Source organism: Symphalangus syndactylus, chromosome 4, assembly GCF_028878055.3.
Source record: "Symphalangus syndactylus isolate Jambi chromosome 4, NHGRI_mSymSyn1-v2.1_pri, whole genome shotgun sequence".
Lineage (NCBI taxonomy): Eukaryota > Metazoa > Chordata > Mammalia > Primates > Hylobatidae > Symphalangus > Symphalangus syndactylus.
In genome coordinates, this window is record NC_072426.2 from 79,381,208 (window position 1) to 79,399,890 (window position 18,683).

General features: G+C 42.1%; 1 protein-coding gene across 1 annotated transcript in view; it reads left to right on the forward strand.

Moving 5' to 3' along the window:
- Positions 1 to 18,683, forward strand: part of LOC129480819 (cyclin-Y-like protein 2) — a 44,048-nt gene that overhangs the window by 19,903 nt on the left and 5,462 nt on the right. The window contains 4 exon segments of the mRNA XM_055275193.2: positions 4,860 to 4,911; positions 6,661 to 6,775; positions 9,543 to 9,551; positions 11,186 to 11,348. Of these exon segments, the coding sequence (XP_055131168.1) occupies positions 4,860 to 4,911; positions 6,661 to 6,775; positions 9,543 to 9,551; positions 11,186 to 11,348 (339 nt within the window).

Consider the following 18,683-nt stretch of genomic DNA (forward strand, 5'->3'; position numbering starts at 1 on the left):
CTGCTCTGATTTTAGTTATTTCTAGCCTTCTGCTAGCTTTTGAATGTGTTTGCTCTTGCTTTTCTAGTTCTTTTAATTGTGATGTTAGGGTGTCAATTTTTTATCTTTCCTGCTTTCTCTTGTGGGAATTTAGTGCTATAAATTTCCCTCTACACACTGCTTTGAATGTGTCCCAGAGATTCTGGTATGTTGTGTCTTTGTTCTCATTGGTTTCAAAGAACATCTTTATTTCTGTCTTCATTTCATTATGTACCCAGTAGTCATTTAGCAGCAGGTTGTTCAGTTTCCATGTAGTTGAGCAGTTTTTAGTGAGTTTATTAATCCTGAGTTCTAGTTTGATTGCACTGTGGTCTGAGAGACAGTTTGTTATAATTTCTGTTCTTTGACATTTGCTGAGGAGAGCTTTACTTCCAACTATGTGGTCAGTTTTGGAATAGGTGTGGTGTGGTGCTGAAAAAAATGTATATTCTATTGATTTGGGGTGGAGCGTTCTGTAGATGTCTATTAGGTCCACTTTGTGCAGAGCTGAGTTCAATTCCTGGATATCCTTGTTAACTTTCTGTCTCGTTGATCTGTCTAATGTTGACAGTGGGGTGTTAAAATCTCCCATTATTATTGTGTGGGAGTTTAAGTCCCTTTGTAGGTCACTCAGGACTTGCTTTATGAATCTGGGTGCTCCTGTGTTGGGTGCATATATATTTAGGATAGTTAGCTCTTCTTGTCGAATTGATCCCTTTACCATTATGTAATGGCATTCTTTGTCTCTTTTGATCTTTGATGGTTTAAAGTTTCTTTTATCAGAGACTAGGATTGCAACCCCTGCCTTTTTTTGTTTTCCATTTGCTTGATGGATCTTCCTCCATCCCTTTATTTTGAGCCTATGTGTGTCTCTGCACGTGATATGGGTTTCCTGAATACAGCACACTGATGGGTCTTGACTCCTTATCCAACTTGCCAGTTTGTGTCTTTTAATTGGAGCATTTAGCCCATTTACATTTAAAGTTAATACTGTTATGTGTGAATTTGATCCTGTCATTATGATGTTAGTTGGTTATTTTGCTCGTTAGTTGATGCAGTTTCTTCCTACCCTCGATGGGCTTTACAATTTGACGTGTTTTTGTATGGGCTGGTACTGGTTGTTCCTTTCCATGTTTAGTGCTTCCTTCAGGAGCTCTTTTAGGGCAGGCCTGGTGGTGACAAAATCACTCAGCATTTGCTTGTCTGTAAAGTATTTTATTTCTCCTTCACTTGTGAAGCTTAGTTTGGCTGGATATGAAATTCTGGGTTGAAAATTCTTTTCTTTAAGAATGTTGAATATCGGCCCCCACTCTCTTCTGGCTTGTAGAGTTTCTGCCAAGAGGTCAGCTGTTAGTCTGATGGGCTTCCCTTTGTGGGTAACCCGACCTTTCTCTCTGGCCACCCTTAAAATTTTTTCCTTCATTTCAACTTTGGTGAATCTGACAATTATGTGTCTTGGAGTTGCTCTTCTCAAGGAGTATCTTTTTGGTGTTCTTTGTATTTCCTGAATCTGAATGTTGGCCTACCTTGCTAGATTGGGGAAGTTCTCCTGGATAATATCTTGCAGAGTGTTTTCCAACTTGGTTCCATTCTCCCCGTCATTTTCAGGTACGTCAATCAGATGTAGGTTGGGTCTTTTCACATAGTCCCAAATTTCTTGGAGGCTTTGTTCATTTCTTTTTATTCTTTTTTCTCTAAACTTCCCTTCTCGCTTCATTTCATTCATTTCATCTTCCATCACTGATACCCTTTCTTCCAGTTGATCGCGTTGGCTACCGAGACTTCTGCAATCTTCGTGTAGTTCTCGATACTTGGCTTTCAGCTCCATGAGCTCCTTTAAGCCCTTCTCTCCATTGGTTATTCTAGTTATCCATTCTTCTAATTTTTTTTCAAAGTTTTTAACTTCTTTGCTATTGTTTTGAATTTCCTCCCGTAGCTCGGAGTAGTTTGATCTTCTGAAGGCCTTCTTCTCTCAACCCGTGAAAGTCATTCTCCATCCAGCTTTGTTCCATTGCTGGTGAGGAACTGCGTTCCTTTGGAGGAGGAGAGGTGCTCTGCTTTTTAGAGTTTCCAGTTTTTCTGCTCTGTTTTTTCCCCACCTTTGTGGTTTTATCTACTTTTGGTCTTTGATGATGGTGATGTACGGATGGGTTTTTGGTGTGGATGTCCTTTCTGTTTGTTAGTTTTCCTTCTACCAGACAGGACCCTCAGCTGCAGGTCTGTTGGAGTTTGCTAGAGGTCCACTCCAGACCCTGTTTGGCTGGGTGTCAGCAGCAGAGGCTGCAGAACAGCGGATTTTCGTGAACCGCGAATGCTGCTGTCTGATCATTCCTCCCGAAGTTTTGTCTCAGAGGATTACCCGGCCGTGTGAGGTGTCAGTCTGCCCCTACTGGGGGGTGCCTCCCAGTTAGGCTGCTCGGGGGTGAGGGACCCACTTTAGGAGGCAGTCTGTCTGTTCTCAGATATCCAGCTGCGTGCTGGGAGAACCACTACTCTCTTCAAAGCTGTCAGTCAGACAGGGACATTTAAGTCTGCAGAGGTTCCTGCTGAATTTTTGTTTTTCTGTGCTCTGCCCCCAAAGGTGGAGCCTATAGAGGCAGGCAGGCTTCCTTGAGCTGTGGTGGGCTCCACCTAGTTCGAGCTTCCTGGCTGCTTTCTTTACCTAAGTAAGCCTGGGCAATGGCGGGCGCCCCACCCCCAGCCTTGCTGCCACCTTGCAGTTTGATCTCAGACTGCTGTGCTAGCAATCAGCAAGACTCTGTGGGCATAGTACACTCCGAGCCAGGTGCAGGACACAATCTCCTGGTGTGCCGTTTTCCAGGCCCATTGGAAAAGCGCAGTATTAGGGTGGGACTGACCCAATTTTCCAGATGCTGTCTGTTACCCCTTTCTTTGACTAGGAAAGGGAACTCCCTGACCCCTTGCGCTTCCCAAGTGAGGCAATGCCTTGTCCTGCTTCGGCTCACGCACAGTGCGCTGTACCGACTGTCCTGCACCCACTGTTTGGCACTCTCTAATGAGATGAACCTGGTACCTCAAACGGAAATGCAGAAATCACCCATCTTCTGTGTCGCTCAGGCTGGGAGCTGTAGACCAGAGCTGTTCCTATTCAGCCATCTTGGCTCCACCTGCAACTTTTTAAATTCTTAAATGATTGAGTATCCCAATGAGTATGATTTTATGTTGATTATATTGATATTTACTCTGATAGAAATATAAACTTGAGATTTTTTTCAAAATCTATTTTTAGTTTAGATTTCACAGTCTTAGCGCTATTGGTATTATGAGCTAGATAATGCTTTGTTGTGAAGACTGTCCTGTGCATTACAGAAAATTTAGCCACATTGATGGCCTTTACCAACTAGATGTCAGTAGTAACCCATGACCCATGTTGTGACAATAGAAAATATTCCTTAAGAACAATGTTGTTAACATAAAATTTTAGGTGAAAATATAACTTTTCTATGATAAAAAGTTGAGTAAAAAGTGTGTCGTGCCTTTATATTATTGAAAATCTGTAGTGTTGAGCTTAATAGAAGACAGCTGGATTCTCTAGCTCTTTCTTTGCAATTTGCTTTAAAGAAGCAATAAGATGACCTAGCCTCATGCAAATATGTAGTTGGTAAAAGGTGTATTTTTAAAGCTGTAAGACAGTTGTGGGTATTCTTTAATACTAAATCAAAACTTCACAAGTGCTAGTTTCTTAGTTACAGTGGCATTTTACATATTAGCAAATGTATTTTCAGTACTCACCGATCTTTCTTGCACAATAAATGGTTCTTTCCCCACATACTTGCATTTATAATATTATGCATTAGTTATTTGGAAAATATTGGTTTATGTTTTATTGTATCAAAAATCATTTTTTTAATTTAACCACCAATCTTATTTTAAAACGTCTTTAAGTATTGCGAAGCTGTCAAGCTTACAGTAGAAGGAACAAGTTTTTCAAAGTCCTCAGGAAAGCTTAAATTTTATCATTGGAAACAAATACTTATTTTCCTTGTGACATGAGTGACACATTTCCTTGTGAATGAGTAACTGCTTCATTTATTTTTGAGAATGATAGTTGTACCTTTTTTTTAGACCGAGTTTCACTCTGTCACTTGGCTAGAGTCCACTGGCATGATCTCAGCTCAAGCAGTCCTCTCACCTCAGTCTGCTGAGTAGCTGGGACCACAGATGTGTGTCAGCATGCCTGGATAATTTTTTTGTATTTTTGGTAGAGACAGGGTTTTGTCATGTTGCCCAGGCTGGTCTTGAACTCCTAAAGGAGCTCAAGTGATCTGCCTGTTTTGGCCTCTCAAAGTGCTGGGATTTTACAGGTGTGAGCCACTGCGCTGGCCCAGTTGTATTTTTAAATGAAACTGATGTTTCTCTTTAGTTCTCTGTAGTATATTCTCATGATGTATTTATTATTGTCAGTAGTTTAAATTAAAGGAAGCTAGCAAAAGTGAATCACATTTACATTTATTAAAGTTCTAAAGAGATTATTGCTCACCACTACTGCTTTGTAAAACACTCTTGTGTTTCAGTGTGTGGTTAGAGGAGTGAAAGTGTGTTTGGTTTATTGCCATTGCCTGTTAGGGAGGGTCAATACTTACAGGCAGTTCTGACTGGTTATGGTATAAAAGACTTTACAGTACAGGGCATGCTGTGCTGAGGAAGAAGAGGTCAGGAAACCCTCTGCAAGTAAGTATCATGGAGAATTTGTAAAAGCTGTTTGCTTTGGTGAAGTAAACACCAAAGCACATAGGCACATAGGAGGCATTATTTTACTAAACAGATATTATACTAAGATATTAACAGTTTTTGAAGTAATACACATTGTTATTTTATAGAGATGCAGATAGATCTTTGGGCATATTTGATGAATGGTTACACCCACTTACAGTAAGTGTCACTTTTTTTTTTTTTTTTGGAGGTGCAGTTTCACTCTTGTTGCCCAGGTTGGAGTGCAATGGTGCCATCTTGGCTCACTGGAACCTTTGCTTCCCAGGTTGAAGCGATTCTCCTGCCTCAGCCTCCCAAGTAGCTGGGATTACAGGTGCCCACCACCACACCCGGCTAATTTTGTATTTTTAGTAGAGATGGGGTTTCACCATGTTAGCCAGGCTGGTTTTGAATTCCTGACCTCAGCCTCCCAAAGTGCTGGGATTACAGGCGTGAGCCACCGCACCCGGCCCAGTAAGTGTCACTTTTATTGAGTTTGTATTTTCTTTCATTTTTGTTTTTGAGACGGAGTCTCACTTTGTTGCCCAGGCTGGAGTGCAGTGGTGCGATCTCGGCTCACTGCAAGCTCTGCCTCCCGGGTTCATGCCATTCTCCTGCCTCAGCCTCCTGAGTAGCTGGGACTACAGGTGCCTGCCACAACACCCGGCAAATTTTTTGTATTTTTAGTAGAGACAGCATTTCACCGTGTTAGCCAGGATGATCTCAATCTCCTGACCTCATGATCTGCCCGCCTTGGCCTCCCAAAATGCTGAGATTACAGGGGTGAGCCACCATGCCCGGCCTGAGTCTGTATTTTCATCATAGATTTGTATCTGTTTCATACCCGCAGTCAAAGGCGTCTTTCTTTAAGTCTTGTTCCCCATTTCATGTGGCATCTAGTCATCTTATTTTAAAAGTGTTGTAAAAAGAACGTGCTGGAATAAGAACTGATCTGCAGGTATGTTTGATTAGTGAGCTAATGTGAGTAAATATACTATCCAAGTAACAGAAAACATATCTTTTTAAAAGATAATTGTTAATAGTATCAAGCAATATAAGTATATGTAAATACTTTTAACAAACTTCATGATTTTTATGAAGACGGTTAAAAATAATTTAAGTTCACTGGTTGCGGTGGCTCACAACTTTGTAATCACAGCACTTTGGGAGGCTGAGGTGGGCGGATCACCGGAGGTCAGGAGTTTGAGACCAGCCTGGCCAATATGATGAAACCCTGTCTCTACTAAAAATATAAAAATTAGCCGGGCATGGTGGTATGTGCCTGTAATCCCAGCTACTCAGGAGGCTGAGATAGAAGAATCACCTGAACCCAGGAGGCGGAGTTTGCAGTGTGCCAAGATCACATCATTGCATTCCAGCCTGGGCAACAAGAGCGAAAATCTGTCTCAAAAAATCAAACAAACAAACAAAAAATAAATAATTTGTTTATATCAACTTACATGGTGTAAAAATTTAAAAATGTACTTCCTTAGGTACATAATAGACACATGTGGCTAGTGACTATTGTGTTTATCAGCACAGGCTTAGAGCCTCCTGGTTACAGGAAACTATATTTTTTCAAAGTTTATTGCAGAGAACAATGACATACAGTCAGTAAGACATTAAAGCCTACTAGTAGCTTACATTTGGATGGAATTATGTGAGGGAAAGGGTAAAAAAGAATATAAACATTTTCTGAGCTTAAGCTCAGAAATACCATAAATAGGTATTTTAAGTGAATGTTGATGAGTATTAAATCATTATGGTATTTCAAGATCCTACTGTTCATATTGTAAAAAACTAAAAGACATCTCACCAATCAAAATTATCATAAGTGACACATGGGCACAAATGTGAACACTGCTGTCTTAAGAGCACCTCAGGTTTTTCCTTCAATGGATACTTACATTGCATCCTTTCTTCTTTCAGTGAAAAGAGGTTTTGGAGGAATATTTTAAGTATGGTCCTGAACACAAATTGATTTTCAGATTTGTTCATACTCTGTTTAAAGCCATGAGGCTAACAGCTGAATTTGCAATCGTAAGTTTGGTAAGATATTTTTTATTTATAAAGCAGCTTTAGAAATTCTTCTTATAAACAGGGTGGTATGGTCCTGTTTTCTAATACAGTAGGTTTCTGAAATTATCTCAGAATTTTAAGAGAAACTTTTGAAAGCAAATACACACATTTTAGTTGAATCATCATTATGGCTTAAAATGTCACAATTGCTTTTCTCATCACAGAACAATTGCTATTAAAGGCAGCAGGAGGGATTTCTGATTTCTCCCCCAACACATCCATAAATACATGCACACACAGTGCACACACATCCAGGGTATGTGGAGGGCTTGGAATGGGGAGCAGTAACAAAACCATCTGGCCGATGGGCAGGAAGGGATGCCAGTGTAGGTCTAAGCTGAGTCCCAGGGTATATCTCCAGGCAATTCTGATGCATGTTGTCATTGACAGCTGCTGCCCTCAATTCTTTGTTCCTTGGATGATGTGTGTTTATCCCTGCTGGTCATCTGTGCCTGCTCATGAAGTTGCCCAGGAATGTGGTTCCAGTTGGTCTACCAAACCATAGCCGTGTCATTACATTTACATTATCCCTACAAATTCCTTTTGTAAACCTATCATTTTAAATAATAAATTCTGTTCAAATTGTTAAAAATAGTCTTACTCCTCCCCACAGCAAACCTATAGAGGAAACTCAACTGCATGACCAGGAATGAAAAAATACTTAGGTCAATACTTCTTTAACATCCAGTTAGAGTCTAGGGGAGAAGACTCCTGCTGTGCACTTGAATCAAAGCCCTCAAAGGGCACTGGACCAGATACAGGCCTTCTCGAGGAGCTGCAAGTCATTTGGAACTCTTAGCACATGCTACAGGGAAGCAGGAGTGGTGCTTCCAGATGTAGAGAGATAGGTGATGCAGGAGGGAAAGCTGGATTGGAAAAGGGAGAGTTTTGTACGTGGGCTAAGCTTGATGTGCCTTTGAGAGAGCAGAGTAGCAGAGTCTAGTCATCATTTTGATATACAGGACTAGAGCATGAATCTGATGTAGAGCTACAGAATGAAGAGCAACAGCAGCTGTTTAAATACCAAGAAAGTGTGTAGAATGAAATTGGACAAGCCGGGCATGGTGGTTTCATGCCTTTAGTCCTAGCTACTTGGGAGGCTGAGGTGGGGGAATTACTTGAGCCCAGCAGTTTGAGTCCAGCCTGGGCCAGATGATGAGACCCTGTATTTTTTTTTTTTTTTTTTTTTTTTTTTTGAGAGGGAGCCGCGCTCTGTCGCCCAGGCTGGAGTGCAGTGGCGCGATCTTGGCTCACTACAAGCTCTGCCTCCCAGGTTTACGCCATTCTCCTGCCTCAGCCTCCCGAGTAGCTGCGACTACAGGCACCCGCCACAACGCCCGGCTAATTTTTTGTATTCTTAGTAGAGACGGGGTTTCACTGTGTTAGCCAGGATGATCTCAATCTCCTAACCTCGTGATCCGCCCGCCTCAGCCTCCCAAAGTGCTGGCATTACAAGTGTAAGCCACTGCGCCCAGCCGAGACCCTGTATCTTGAGAAAACAAAAAGTAAAGCCAGGTATGGTATCTCATGCCTGTAATGCCAGCACTTTGGGAGGCCAAGTTGAAAGGATTGCTCAAGTTTAGGAGTTCAAGACCAGACTGGACAATAAAGTGAGACCCATTTCTACAAAAAAAAAAAAAAATTAAGAAATTAGCTGGACATGATGGCACATGTCTGTGGCACCAGGCACATGGCAGGCTGAGGCAGGAAGATCACTTGAGCCCAGGAAGTGGAGGCTGCACTCTAGCCTGAGCAACTGAGTGAGATCGTGTCCCAAAAACAGATAAAATGGACAGAAATTAGGTCGGTAAAGACTGTTATCATTTAAGGGACAAGACCCCAGAGGAGTGGCTACTAGAGTGGGAAGAGGAAAAGCAGAAGAGGATAATAAAAGGAGAAAGCGTTCCAGATAGGAGAAGCTGTAGTCACAGTGCTGAATGCTGCCAAGCAGTGACTGATTCGTGAACACTCACTGGATGCTGACCCTGTGCCGCTCTTCTAAGTGCTGGGGTAGAGGAGAGGACAGGTGGAACACAGTTCTTGCTTTTATGAGCTTATATTCTAGGAAGATGGAACTTAAGTATTTTCTCAGGTAGTATGAAACAGCAGGAAGAGGAAGCAGGATAAAGGGATACAGAGTGATTGGGGGCTATTTTAGGTAGATAAGGAAGAGCCCCTGTAGAGAGCTGACATTTGAACCGTGACCTGACTGAAGGAATGACGGGAAAGAGTGCTGACATTACAGGCAGCAGGATGACTGCCAAGACAGACAGAAATGCGTTTCGTGTGTTTGAGGAACAAACAGCAAGGTGACCAGCATAGTCAGAGTGAAGAACGAGGGAAACACTGGAGATGAGGCCCCTCAGGCAGTACCATAGCTCACAGGGCCTTTTGGCTTGTAGGCCGTAGGAAGAAGTTAAGGTTTTACTCCAGTTTGATGGGAAGCTCGTGGTAGATCTTGAGCAGGGGAGTGCCATGCTCTAAATGAAGAGGTTATGCTGGCTGCTTTGGGGACAGTAAGCCATAGTTGGGAGGCAGAGTGGAGGCAGCGAAGAGGGTTAAGAAACAACTAGGGTAATACAGGTGAGCAGTGACGGACTGTGGGTCACCATCAAACCATGCAGACCACCAGTGAAAGTTGACGTAAGAGGCATTGCACACAGATTGGAGCAGGGGAACTGAAATGCAGGTATTTGGCCCCAACACCTAGGTAAATGGCAATGTATGCAGAGCTTTAGTTTGTCAGCGTGAAGACACAAGAGACAAGTGCCTGTTGGCAAGAGGAGGCTTGGGAGAGTCGTGTCAGCAGGGGCAGGCAGTGTAGCTGAAGGAGAGATGGAAGATGAGGAGATGGTATGAGGGGATGGTGCTGTGAGCACCAGTGAGAGGACACAGTTGGAGAGGAGTGGGGAGTGGGATGGGGACAAAGGAAACACAATTTGAAGGAAATTTCTGGTAGAGAGGAAGAAAATCTTCAGAAAGAGGTGATTGTGGGAACAGTGTGCTGCAAAAGTGACATGGGATCAATTGCACTGAGGGAGGAGTTGGCATCAGTGGGAATAAAGAATTCTCAAACTCACCCAGGAGGGCATGTGGCATAGATGAGTGTCAGCAGGTCAGCAGCTTAGCAGGAAAGGGGACAGGAAGTAGAGGACTTGCCATGTTGTTTCAGAGGTCTCTGATTCCTACGCAGTTGAACCCTGGGAGGAAGGTTCACTCTTGAAATACTTGAGAGCGCAGAGTTTGGGAGAAAGGAAGCAGAATCTGTAAAACATCATGTTCAATAGCCATTTGTTTTTGAAAACATACTTGAGTTTGGCAGTGTTCAGATCAGTATCAGATCTGGCAGTGTTCTGCAATCCGATACCCTTCAGACAAGAATAAACTTGCTTATTTATATAAAGTTGTTTCCTTTTGTTTCGATGTAAAGAGTTCAAGTAGCTCACAGACATACTGTTCTGCAGAGCACCCTCTGAGGTAACAACACCTCACAGCTCACCTTTAATCTTTACTCAGCTATTCACTTTGCCCAATTCTTTGTAGGACAGATGTTTGATAGATGTAAAGTAATTCATGGGATTGTCTCACCAACTGTCTGGCAGGTGTAGAGGAATCCCAGGGATACAGAGACTGGCAGCTGTTTCCACCTTAAAACCAGCAGAATTGTCTAAGTTGCAGATGATGTAAGACAATAAATTTTTATGAAGTGATCATGAAGATGTGCAAAATAGGGGCTGTGAGAAGGATCAACCTTTATACACATGTGTTTCTTACCAAGTGAGCAACTGAATATGGGGAATGTTTTACAACCCCACAGACCTGCTCCTGCCATGCTGCTCTACACAGCAGCTGCCGGGAGGCTCTCTTGACCAGCAGTTTTTAAAGCTAGTGCCACAGAAGGGTGAGTTTTTGTGAAAAGGAGGTTCACATTTGCTCACTATTACATGGGCTTTACATATTCAAGCTTGACGTACTTGTAAAATTCCCATCTACCTACCAGCTCCATGTGAGACATTACATATGTAGGCATTTAAGGATTTATTGAATGACTTTAATCTACACTGGGCCTGTATGTCTGCTGTCTTTTATGAGTGTGAAGGTGACAACACTGCCTGTCTTCATGATGCCCTTGGCTGAGATATACGGTCATTCTTGTGACCAAAATTGGGCTGTGAATTTCTATGGGCAGAGTAGGTAGCAGAAGTATCTGACCTACGATTGTGATATGGCCCCTTGTTTGGCCTGATCAAGCAAATCTCTGTAGAACATAAGCACTTACTTTCTGGTCAAAACCAGAAGAAATCTGTCATTCATAAGAATTCTTATCACAGCACTTAAACTGAGCTAAATCAAAGTCCAGTGCTCTGTTTTGCAGATGTACATAGACTTGTAAGTTATGCTGATATCGACATTTGTCCAACTAACTGGAAGAGGATTGTCTTGGGAGCCATTCTTCTCGCCTCCAAAGTTTGGAGTGATATGACTGTGTGGAATGAGGACTACTGCAAGCTCTTTGAGAACATTACAGTTGAAGAAATGTGAGCTTGTATGGTTTTTGTGAACTTTCTAACCATTTGTCAGTACTTTATGTGCTCCCATAAACTTAAACAGTTTAAGAAATATTTTTAAAGTTTACGTTGTGCAAATAATGAAAATGGGCGTAAACACCACATACTTTTTCCATCCAGCTTTAGAACAATAGTTCATATTTTTCATTGTCTGCTGGTAGGTCTTGGTAAATTGATGTTTTAATAATCTGCTCATAAATTGAAAAGTATTTTTCTGGTGAATATTTTTGGCATTATCTTACCAGTGTACTACCAGAACATAATAGTACAGTAAATATCTTTATGGCTTTTTCAAAGCTGTGTGCAAGTTCCAGTCTCTTTGTAAGGAGCACATATGTGGCCTTTGAAATAATTATTTGGTCAGTGACAGATCTAGGGCCTCTGGACTGTGAAAACTGTGTAGTTTCACCCTGAGTTACACATTGTGAGTTTGCCTTTTCTGGTGTTCCCCCTGCTTTTATCTGAAGTTCTGTTTTATAGAAACCTTGAGATACAGAATAGCCACAGATCCCTGTGCCCCCGTCCCATCCCAGTAGGAGTGTTGCATGTGTTTAGAAATTGGGCTGATGAGTTAGAAGTTCCAGTGTTCCCCTCAGGCAGTCTGAGAAACATTGCTGGAGCAGCACCCAGTGCTCACCACACTCAAGAGGTTCCTGGGGCACTCATACAATCACAGCAGCACTTTAGGGGCCCTGAGTTACCTGTGAGAGTGCAAGAAATCTTGCTGAGTCATGGGGTTGCTCACAGATGGCACCAACATGACGCTGAAGCAGAAGCTTCATGGGGTCTTTCTTCCAGTGTAGCCTCATGACTGCTGTAAAGGGAAGGGCCTTGGAGCTGGTAGGTAGAGAGAGCCAGGGAGGCATTTCCAGCAGAGGCTCTCACAGTGTCCACTAGACAGTGAGAATGGCTTTGTGGGTGACACTTAGGGAAACCTGAAGGAATACCTCTTGATGACATTGAGCACCATATGAAGATCAAGATCATGACAGGCAGTGGTAAGAGGTTTTGGGTTTTTGTTTTTCTTTTTTTTTTTTTTTTACATTTGCCTGTTACTCCAGTTAAGACTGTCTTTCAGAATGTATGCAGTCACAAAGGTGGAGCCTCATGGCTGAATAGCAGTCTCTGCCAATTGTGCTCCCCACAGGAATAGCAAATATAGCAACTATCTAAATAAAAAAAGCACCTGCATAGGAACTAAACATCAGGTAAGCATTCATAGTACCTGGTTTTAACTTCATATCACTGAAAGAAGCACTGAATAGTGTAGAAAAGACAGTCTTGAATTGCTGATGCCACTCCTCCCCTATGTCCCAGCAGTGGACCTGTGGTGAGGAGAGGGGCTACATGCTTGGGGGAGGGAGAGCACAGCAACTGTGGGACTTTGCACTAAATTCAGCGCTGCCTTGTCATAGCAGAAAGCAAAACAAGACTGCACTTATCCAATGCCCACCCATGGAGGAAACATTTGGACTAGCCCTAGCCAGGGAGGAATTGTTTATCCCAGTGGTTGGAACTTGAGTTGTGAAAGGCTACTGGGTACTGTGGGATAAAATACTCTGGGGTCCTTAATAAACCTGAAAGTCTGTCTAGGCCACAAGGACTGCTGTGCTGCCCTTGAAGCCAGTGTATTTAGGGGCATGTGACCTACAGAGACAGCAGCTGGCTCAGCTAGGGAGTGCTTGCCCACCCCACCTCCAACCCTAGACAGTGCAGCTCACAGGTCTGACAGAGACCTCTTTATTCCGCTTGAGGGGAGGAAAGGGGACTTTGTCTTGCAACTTGGATACTAGCTCAGCCACAGTAGGACAGGGCACTGGTCAGAGTCATGGGACCCCCATTTCAGGTCCCAGCTTCAGGATAACATCTCTAGACAAACCTTGGGCCAGAAGGGAACTTGCTGCCTTAAAGGGACTGCCATTAAAGTAATGGCAGAATTCATCACTTTCTGATGAAAGAGCCCTTGGGCCCTGAAGAATCATCAGTGGTGACCAGGTAGTACATGGCATGGGCCTCGAGTGAGACTCAGAGATGTGCTGGCTGCAGGTATGACCCAGCACATTCCCAGCTATGGTGGCTATGAGGAGAGACTCCCTCTGCTTAAGAAAAGCTGAAGGAAGAGTTAAGAGGATTTTTCTTGAGCTTAGATACCAGCTAAGCTACAGTGGAGAAAAGCACCAAGTGGACTGTTGGAGTCCCCGATTCAGGTCTTGGCTCTTGGATGGCATCTCTGGACCGACCCTGGGCCAGAGGGGAGCCCACTGCCCTGAAGTGTGAGTTCCAGGCCAGGCAGCATTCACCACAAGAGAGAGCACTTGGGTATTGAGTGAGAATCAGTGGTGACCTGACAGTAATCCCCATGGGACTGTGTTGATGATATACATGGGGACAGACTACTCTGCCTAGGGAAAGGGGAGGGAAGTGTGGGAATGGATTTGCCTGGTGGATTCAGTGCCAGCTTAGCCATGGTAGAGCAGAACACCTGGTAGATGTCTAAGGTTTATGACTCCAGCCCTGGCTCCCAGACAGCACCTCTGAACCCATCCAGGGACCAGGGAAACTTACTGCACTTAAGGGAAGGACAGAAGCCTGGCTGGCTTCACTGCCTGCTAACTGTAGAGCCCCAGGGCCTTGAGTGAAATAGGTGGCAGCGGGTAGGTGTTACAGTGGGCCTTGGCCCGCCACAGTGCTGTGCCAGCTTCAGACCTAGTGCTATCCCAGAGGTGGTGGCCACAGGGGTGCTTGTATTGCTCCTCTCTGAGCCCCAGGCAGCCTAGCACAGAGAGACAGACTTCATTTGTGGGAAAGTCAGAGAAGAAGTGAGTCCCTGTCTGCTAATCCAGAGAATTCCTTCAGGTCTGATCTCAGACCACCAATGTGGTACCTCCACAAGTCTGCAAAAAAAAAAATGACATTCTTTATGGAAATAGAAATAAAAAATGAATTCTAAAATTTATATGTAACTACAAAAGACTCAGAATATCCAAAGCTATCCTAAGCAAAAAACAAACAAAACTGGAGGAATCACATTATCTGATTTCAAATTATACTCTATAGCTATAATAAACAGAACAGCATGGCGCTGGCATAAAAACACGCACATAAACCAATGGAACAGAATAGAAAACCCAGAAACCAGTTTATACATCTACAGTGAACTCATTGTCAGCGAAGGTGCCGAGCACATACAACGGGGAAATGATAGTCTCGTCAATAAGTCGTTCTGGGAAAACTGGATATTCATATGCAGAGGAATGAAACTAGACCTCTATTTCTCACCTTATACAAAAATCAAATCAAAATGGATTAAAGATTTAAATCTCAGCTGGGTGCCTTGGCTCATACCTGTAATCCCAGCACTTTGGTAGGCCAAGATAGAAGAATTGCTTGAGCCCAGTAGTTCAATACCAGCCTGGAGAAACCAGTGAGATTCTGTCTCTATTTTTTAAAACATTAAAAATTAAAAAAAAATTTAAATCTAAGACCTGAAATATGAAACAAATAAAACATTGGGAAAACTCTCTGGGATACTGGACTCAGCAAATATTTCTTGAATATTTCATAAGCACAGGCAGCCAAAGCAAAAATGGGCAAATTAGGTCACTTCAAGTTAAAAAGCTTCTGCACAGCAAATGAAACAATCAACTAAGTGAAGAGACAACACACAGAATGGGGGAAGATATTTGAAAACTATCTGACAAGGGATTAATTACCAGAATATTTAAGAAGCTCAAAGAACTCCACAGAAAAAAATCTAATCTGATTTTTTAAATGGGCAAAATATCTGAATAGGCATTTCTCAAAAGAGGACACATTAGCCAGGCATGATGACACGTGACTGTGGTTTCAGCTGTTGGGGAGGCTTAGGTGCAAAAATTACCTGAGCCTGGGAGGTTGAGGCTGCAGTGAGCTGTGACTGTGCCACTGCCCTCCAACCTGAGTGACAAAGTGAGATCCTGTTTCAAAACTAAGAAAGGCGTACAAATAGCAGATAGGTATATGAAAAGATACTCAACATCAATATCATTGATCTTCAGAAAAATGCAAATCAAAATTACAATGAGAGATCATCTCACCCCACTTAAAATGGCTTTTATTCTAAAGACAGCCAATAACAAATGCTAGTGAGGATACAGAGAAAAGGTAGCCCTCATACACGGTTAGTGGGAATGTAATTTAAGTATAGCCACTATGGAAAAATGTTTGGAGTTCCTCAAAACTAAAAATAGAGCTACCATATGATCCAGCAGTCCTACTGCTGGGTACATACCCAAAAGAAAGGAAATCAGTATATCAGAGAGATACCTGCACTCTCATGTATACTGCAGCACTATTCACAAAGGCCAAGATTTGGAAGCATTCCGAGTGTCCATCAACAGATGAGTGGCTAAAGAAAATGTGGTACATATACACAATGGAGTACTATTCAACCATAAAAGAGAATGAGATCCTATTATTTGCAAGAACATGGATGGAAATGTTGAATGAAATAAGCCAGGCACGGAAAAACAAATTTCACATGTTCTCACTTATTTGTGGGGGCTAAAAATTAAGACAGTTTTTTTTGTTTGTTTGTTTTTTGAGATGGAGTCTTGCTCTGTCACCCAGGCTGGAGTGCAGTGGTTCTATGTCGGCTCACTGCAACCTCCACCTCCTGGGGTCAAGTGATTCTTCTACCTCTGCCCCCCGAGTAACTGGGATTACAGGCTCGTGCCACCACGCCTGGATAATTTTTGTATTTTTAGTAGTGATGGGGTTTCACCATGCTGGCCAGGCTGGTCTCGAACTCCTGACCTCATGATCCACCTGCCTCGGCCTCCCAAAGTGCTGGGATTACAGGCGTAAGCCATGGCGCCCAGCCTCAAACAATTTAACTCATGAAGATATAGAGTAGGAGAACTGTTAGCAGAGGCTGGTAAAAGTAGTATGGGGGATGAGGAGTATGGGGTAATGGTTAATAGGTACACACATATAGTTAGAATAAACAAGATCTAGTATTTGATAGCACAACAGGGTGACAACACTCAAGAATTATTTAATTGTACATTTTGCAGTAACTAAAACAGTGTAATTGAATTATTTGTAAAACAAAGGTATGCTTGAGGCATGATGGATACTTCATTTACCCTCATGTGATTATTACATGTTGTAGTCATCAAAATATTTTATATACCACATAAATATATATACCTATAATATACCCCAAAAACATTTTTAAAGACTTTCATTCAGAATTACTACACTGTATATTTACAAGTGAATTGAGGATTCTTGTGACTAAGAAGAGACTCACTAGTGATGGTCGGTTGGTTTTGAAATGGCTGCTAAATTACTGCTTTGCTAATAGTAGAAACTGAGTTGTCACGGTAATATTGCTAGTAGCCATTTTAGCAAAGGATGTAACAGAAAATGAATTTGAAACAAACAGAAGTACTTTGGAAGCTGCAGAAGCTGAAGTGCTCTTAATCACTACTATCATCAGTCTGTAAACTGGTTTCTTGAAGGGAGCAAAATTTGTAATTATGAACACTTAGCTCCACTATAATGGCAGCTAAATTGTTCTCAAAACCTGCAGCTAATCCAGTGAGGCTCTAGTTCTAATTACAAGGTCAGAGAATACACAGAGATATGTGCAGGTTTCCACAGATGTGAGCTCCAGAAGCAGTGGTGGCAGAAGCCAGCTCCAGTTCTACACAAAGCTGTTTGTGAACGCAGAAGCACCCTGATCTATGCTCTGAACAGGAGCTATGCCCACGATTTTTAGAAAATGTAAAACATTGCAACAAAGTGTGTAATGTACATTTATCTTGTCCCTCTGCTGTTGATTGTAAAGAACTCTTTTGGACTGTAAATTGAACCATTTAAAAATTAGTGTTTATCAGATTTTTCTTAAAACTTTTCAACACCTGTTTGTCTTGTTAGAATATATTTTCCTTCAGAAACATCACTAATTATCGGGGAAATGCAAATGAAAACCACAGTGTGATACCACCTTACTCCTGCAAGAATGGCCATAATTTAAAAATTAAAAAATAGGCAGGGCGCGGTGGCTCACGCTTGTAATCCCAGCACTTTGGGAGGCCGAGGCGGGCGGATCATGAGGTCAGGGGATCGAGACAACGGTGAAACCCTGTCTCTACTAAAAATACAAAAAAATTAGCCGGGCGTGGTGGCGGGCGCCTGTAGTCCCAGCTACTCGGAGAGGCTGAGGCAGGAGAATGGCGTGAACCCGGGAGGCGGAGCTTGCAGTGAGCCGAGATCGCGCCACTGCACTCCAGCCTGGGCGACAGAGCAAGACTCTGTCTCAAAAAATAAAAATAAAAAAATCGTACATGTTGGTATGGATTTGGTGAAAAAGGTACACTTATGCTGCTGATAGGAATGTAAACTAGTACAACCACTATGGAAAACAGTACTGCCATTCAATCCAGCAATCTCACCCAAAGCAAAAGAAGTCATATGAAAAAGACACATGCACATGCACGTTGATAGCAGCTCAATTTACAATTGCAAAAATATGGAATGCCCATCAATGAATGGGCAGACAAAGAAAGTGTCCACACTATACACCATGGAATACTGCTGAGCCATAAAACAGAATGAAATAATGGCCTTTGTAGCACCTTGGTTGGAGCTGGATGCCATTATTCTAAGTGAAGTAACACAAGAATGGAAAATCAAATATCGTATGTTCTCACTTATATGTGGCAGCTAAGCTATGAGGATTTTATATATATATATATATACACACACATATACACACACACACACACACACATACATACATATAAGTTAAACTGAGCAGCTCCTATTCAGAAAATTTGCTGTGCCTGTAAAGGGTATGCTATTAGCCATTTAAAAAACAACAAAAAACTAAGAAGATACATATCCTGCAGGCATAATGATTTTCTTCAATAACTAAGCCTCTATTAATAAACATGTTAATTATATAAAATACTGTATTTTACACATTTAAAATATGTTTGTGGAAAAACATAAGAGATTATGAAGTGCATATATTCCTATAGTAAATTAACTCCTGATTAGCTGATTATTAAAGCATTATCTGATTTACATTCCTATAGTCTTATGGTTATATGAATAGGAAACTAATGTTAGAAGTAATTTCAGTGGGGTTTTCAGTTAAACAAATGAGAAAACCACGTATCTACTTATATCCTAACTGCTTTCCATACCAGAGACCATCAAGCATTTGTTGACTTAGCCAATGGATAAAACTTTAAAACCAAGAAACCAAATATGTTGTTGAGGTATTAATTGTTTTTATACAGTTAAGTCTTTACA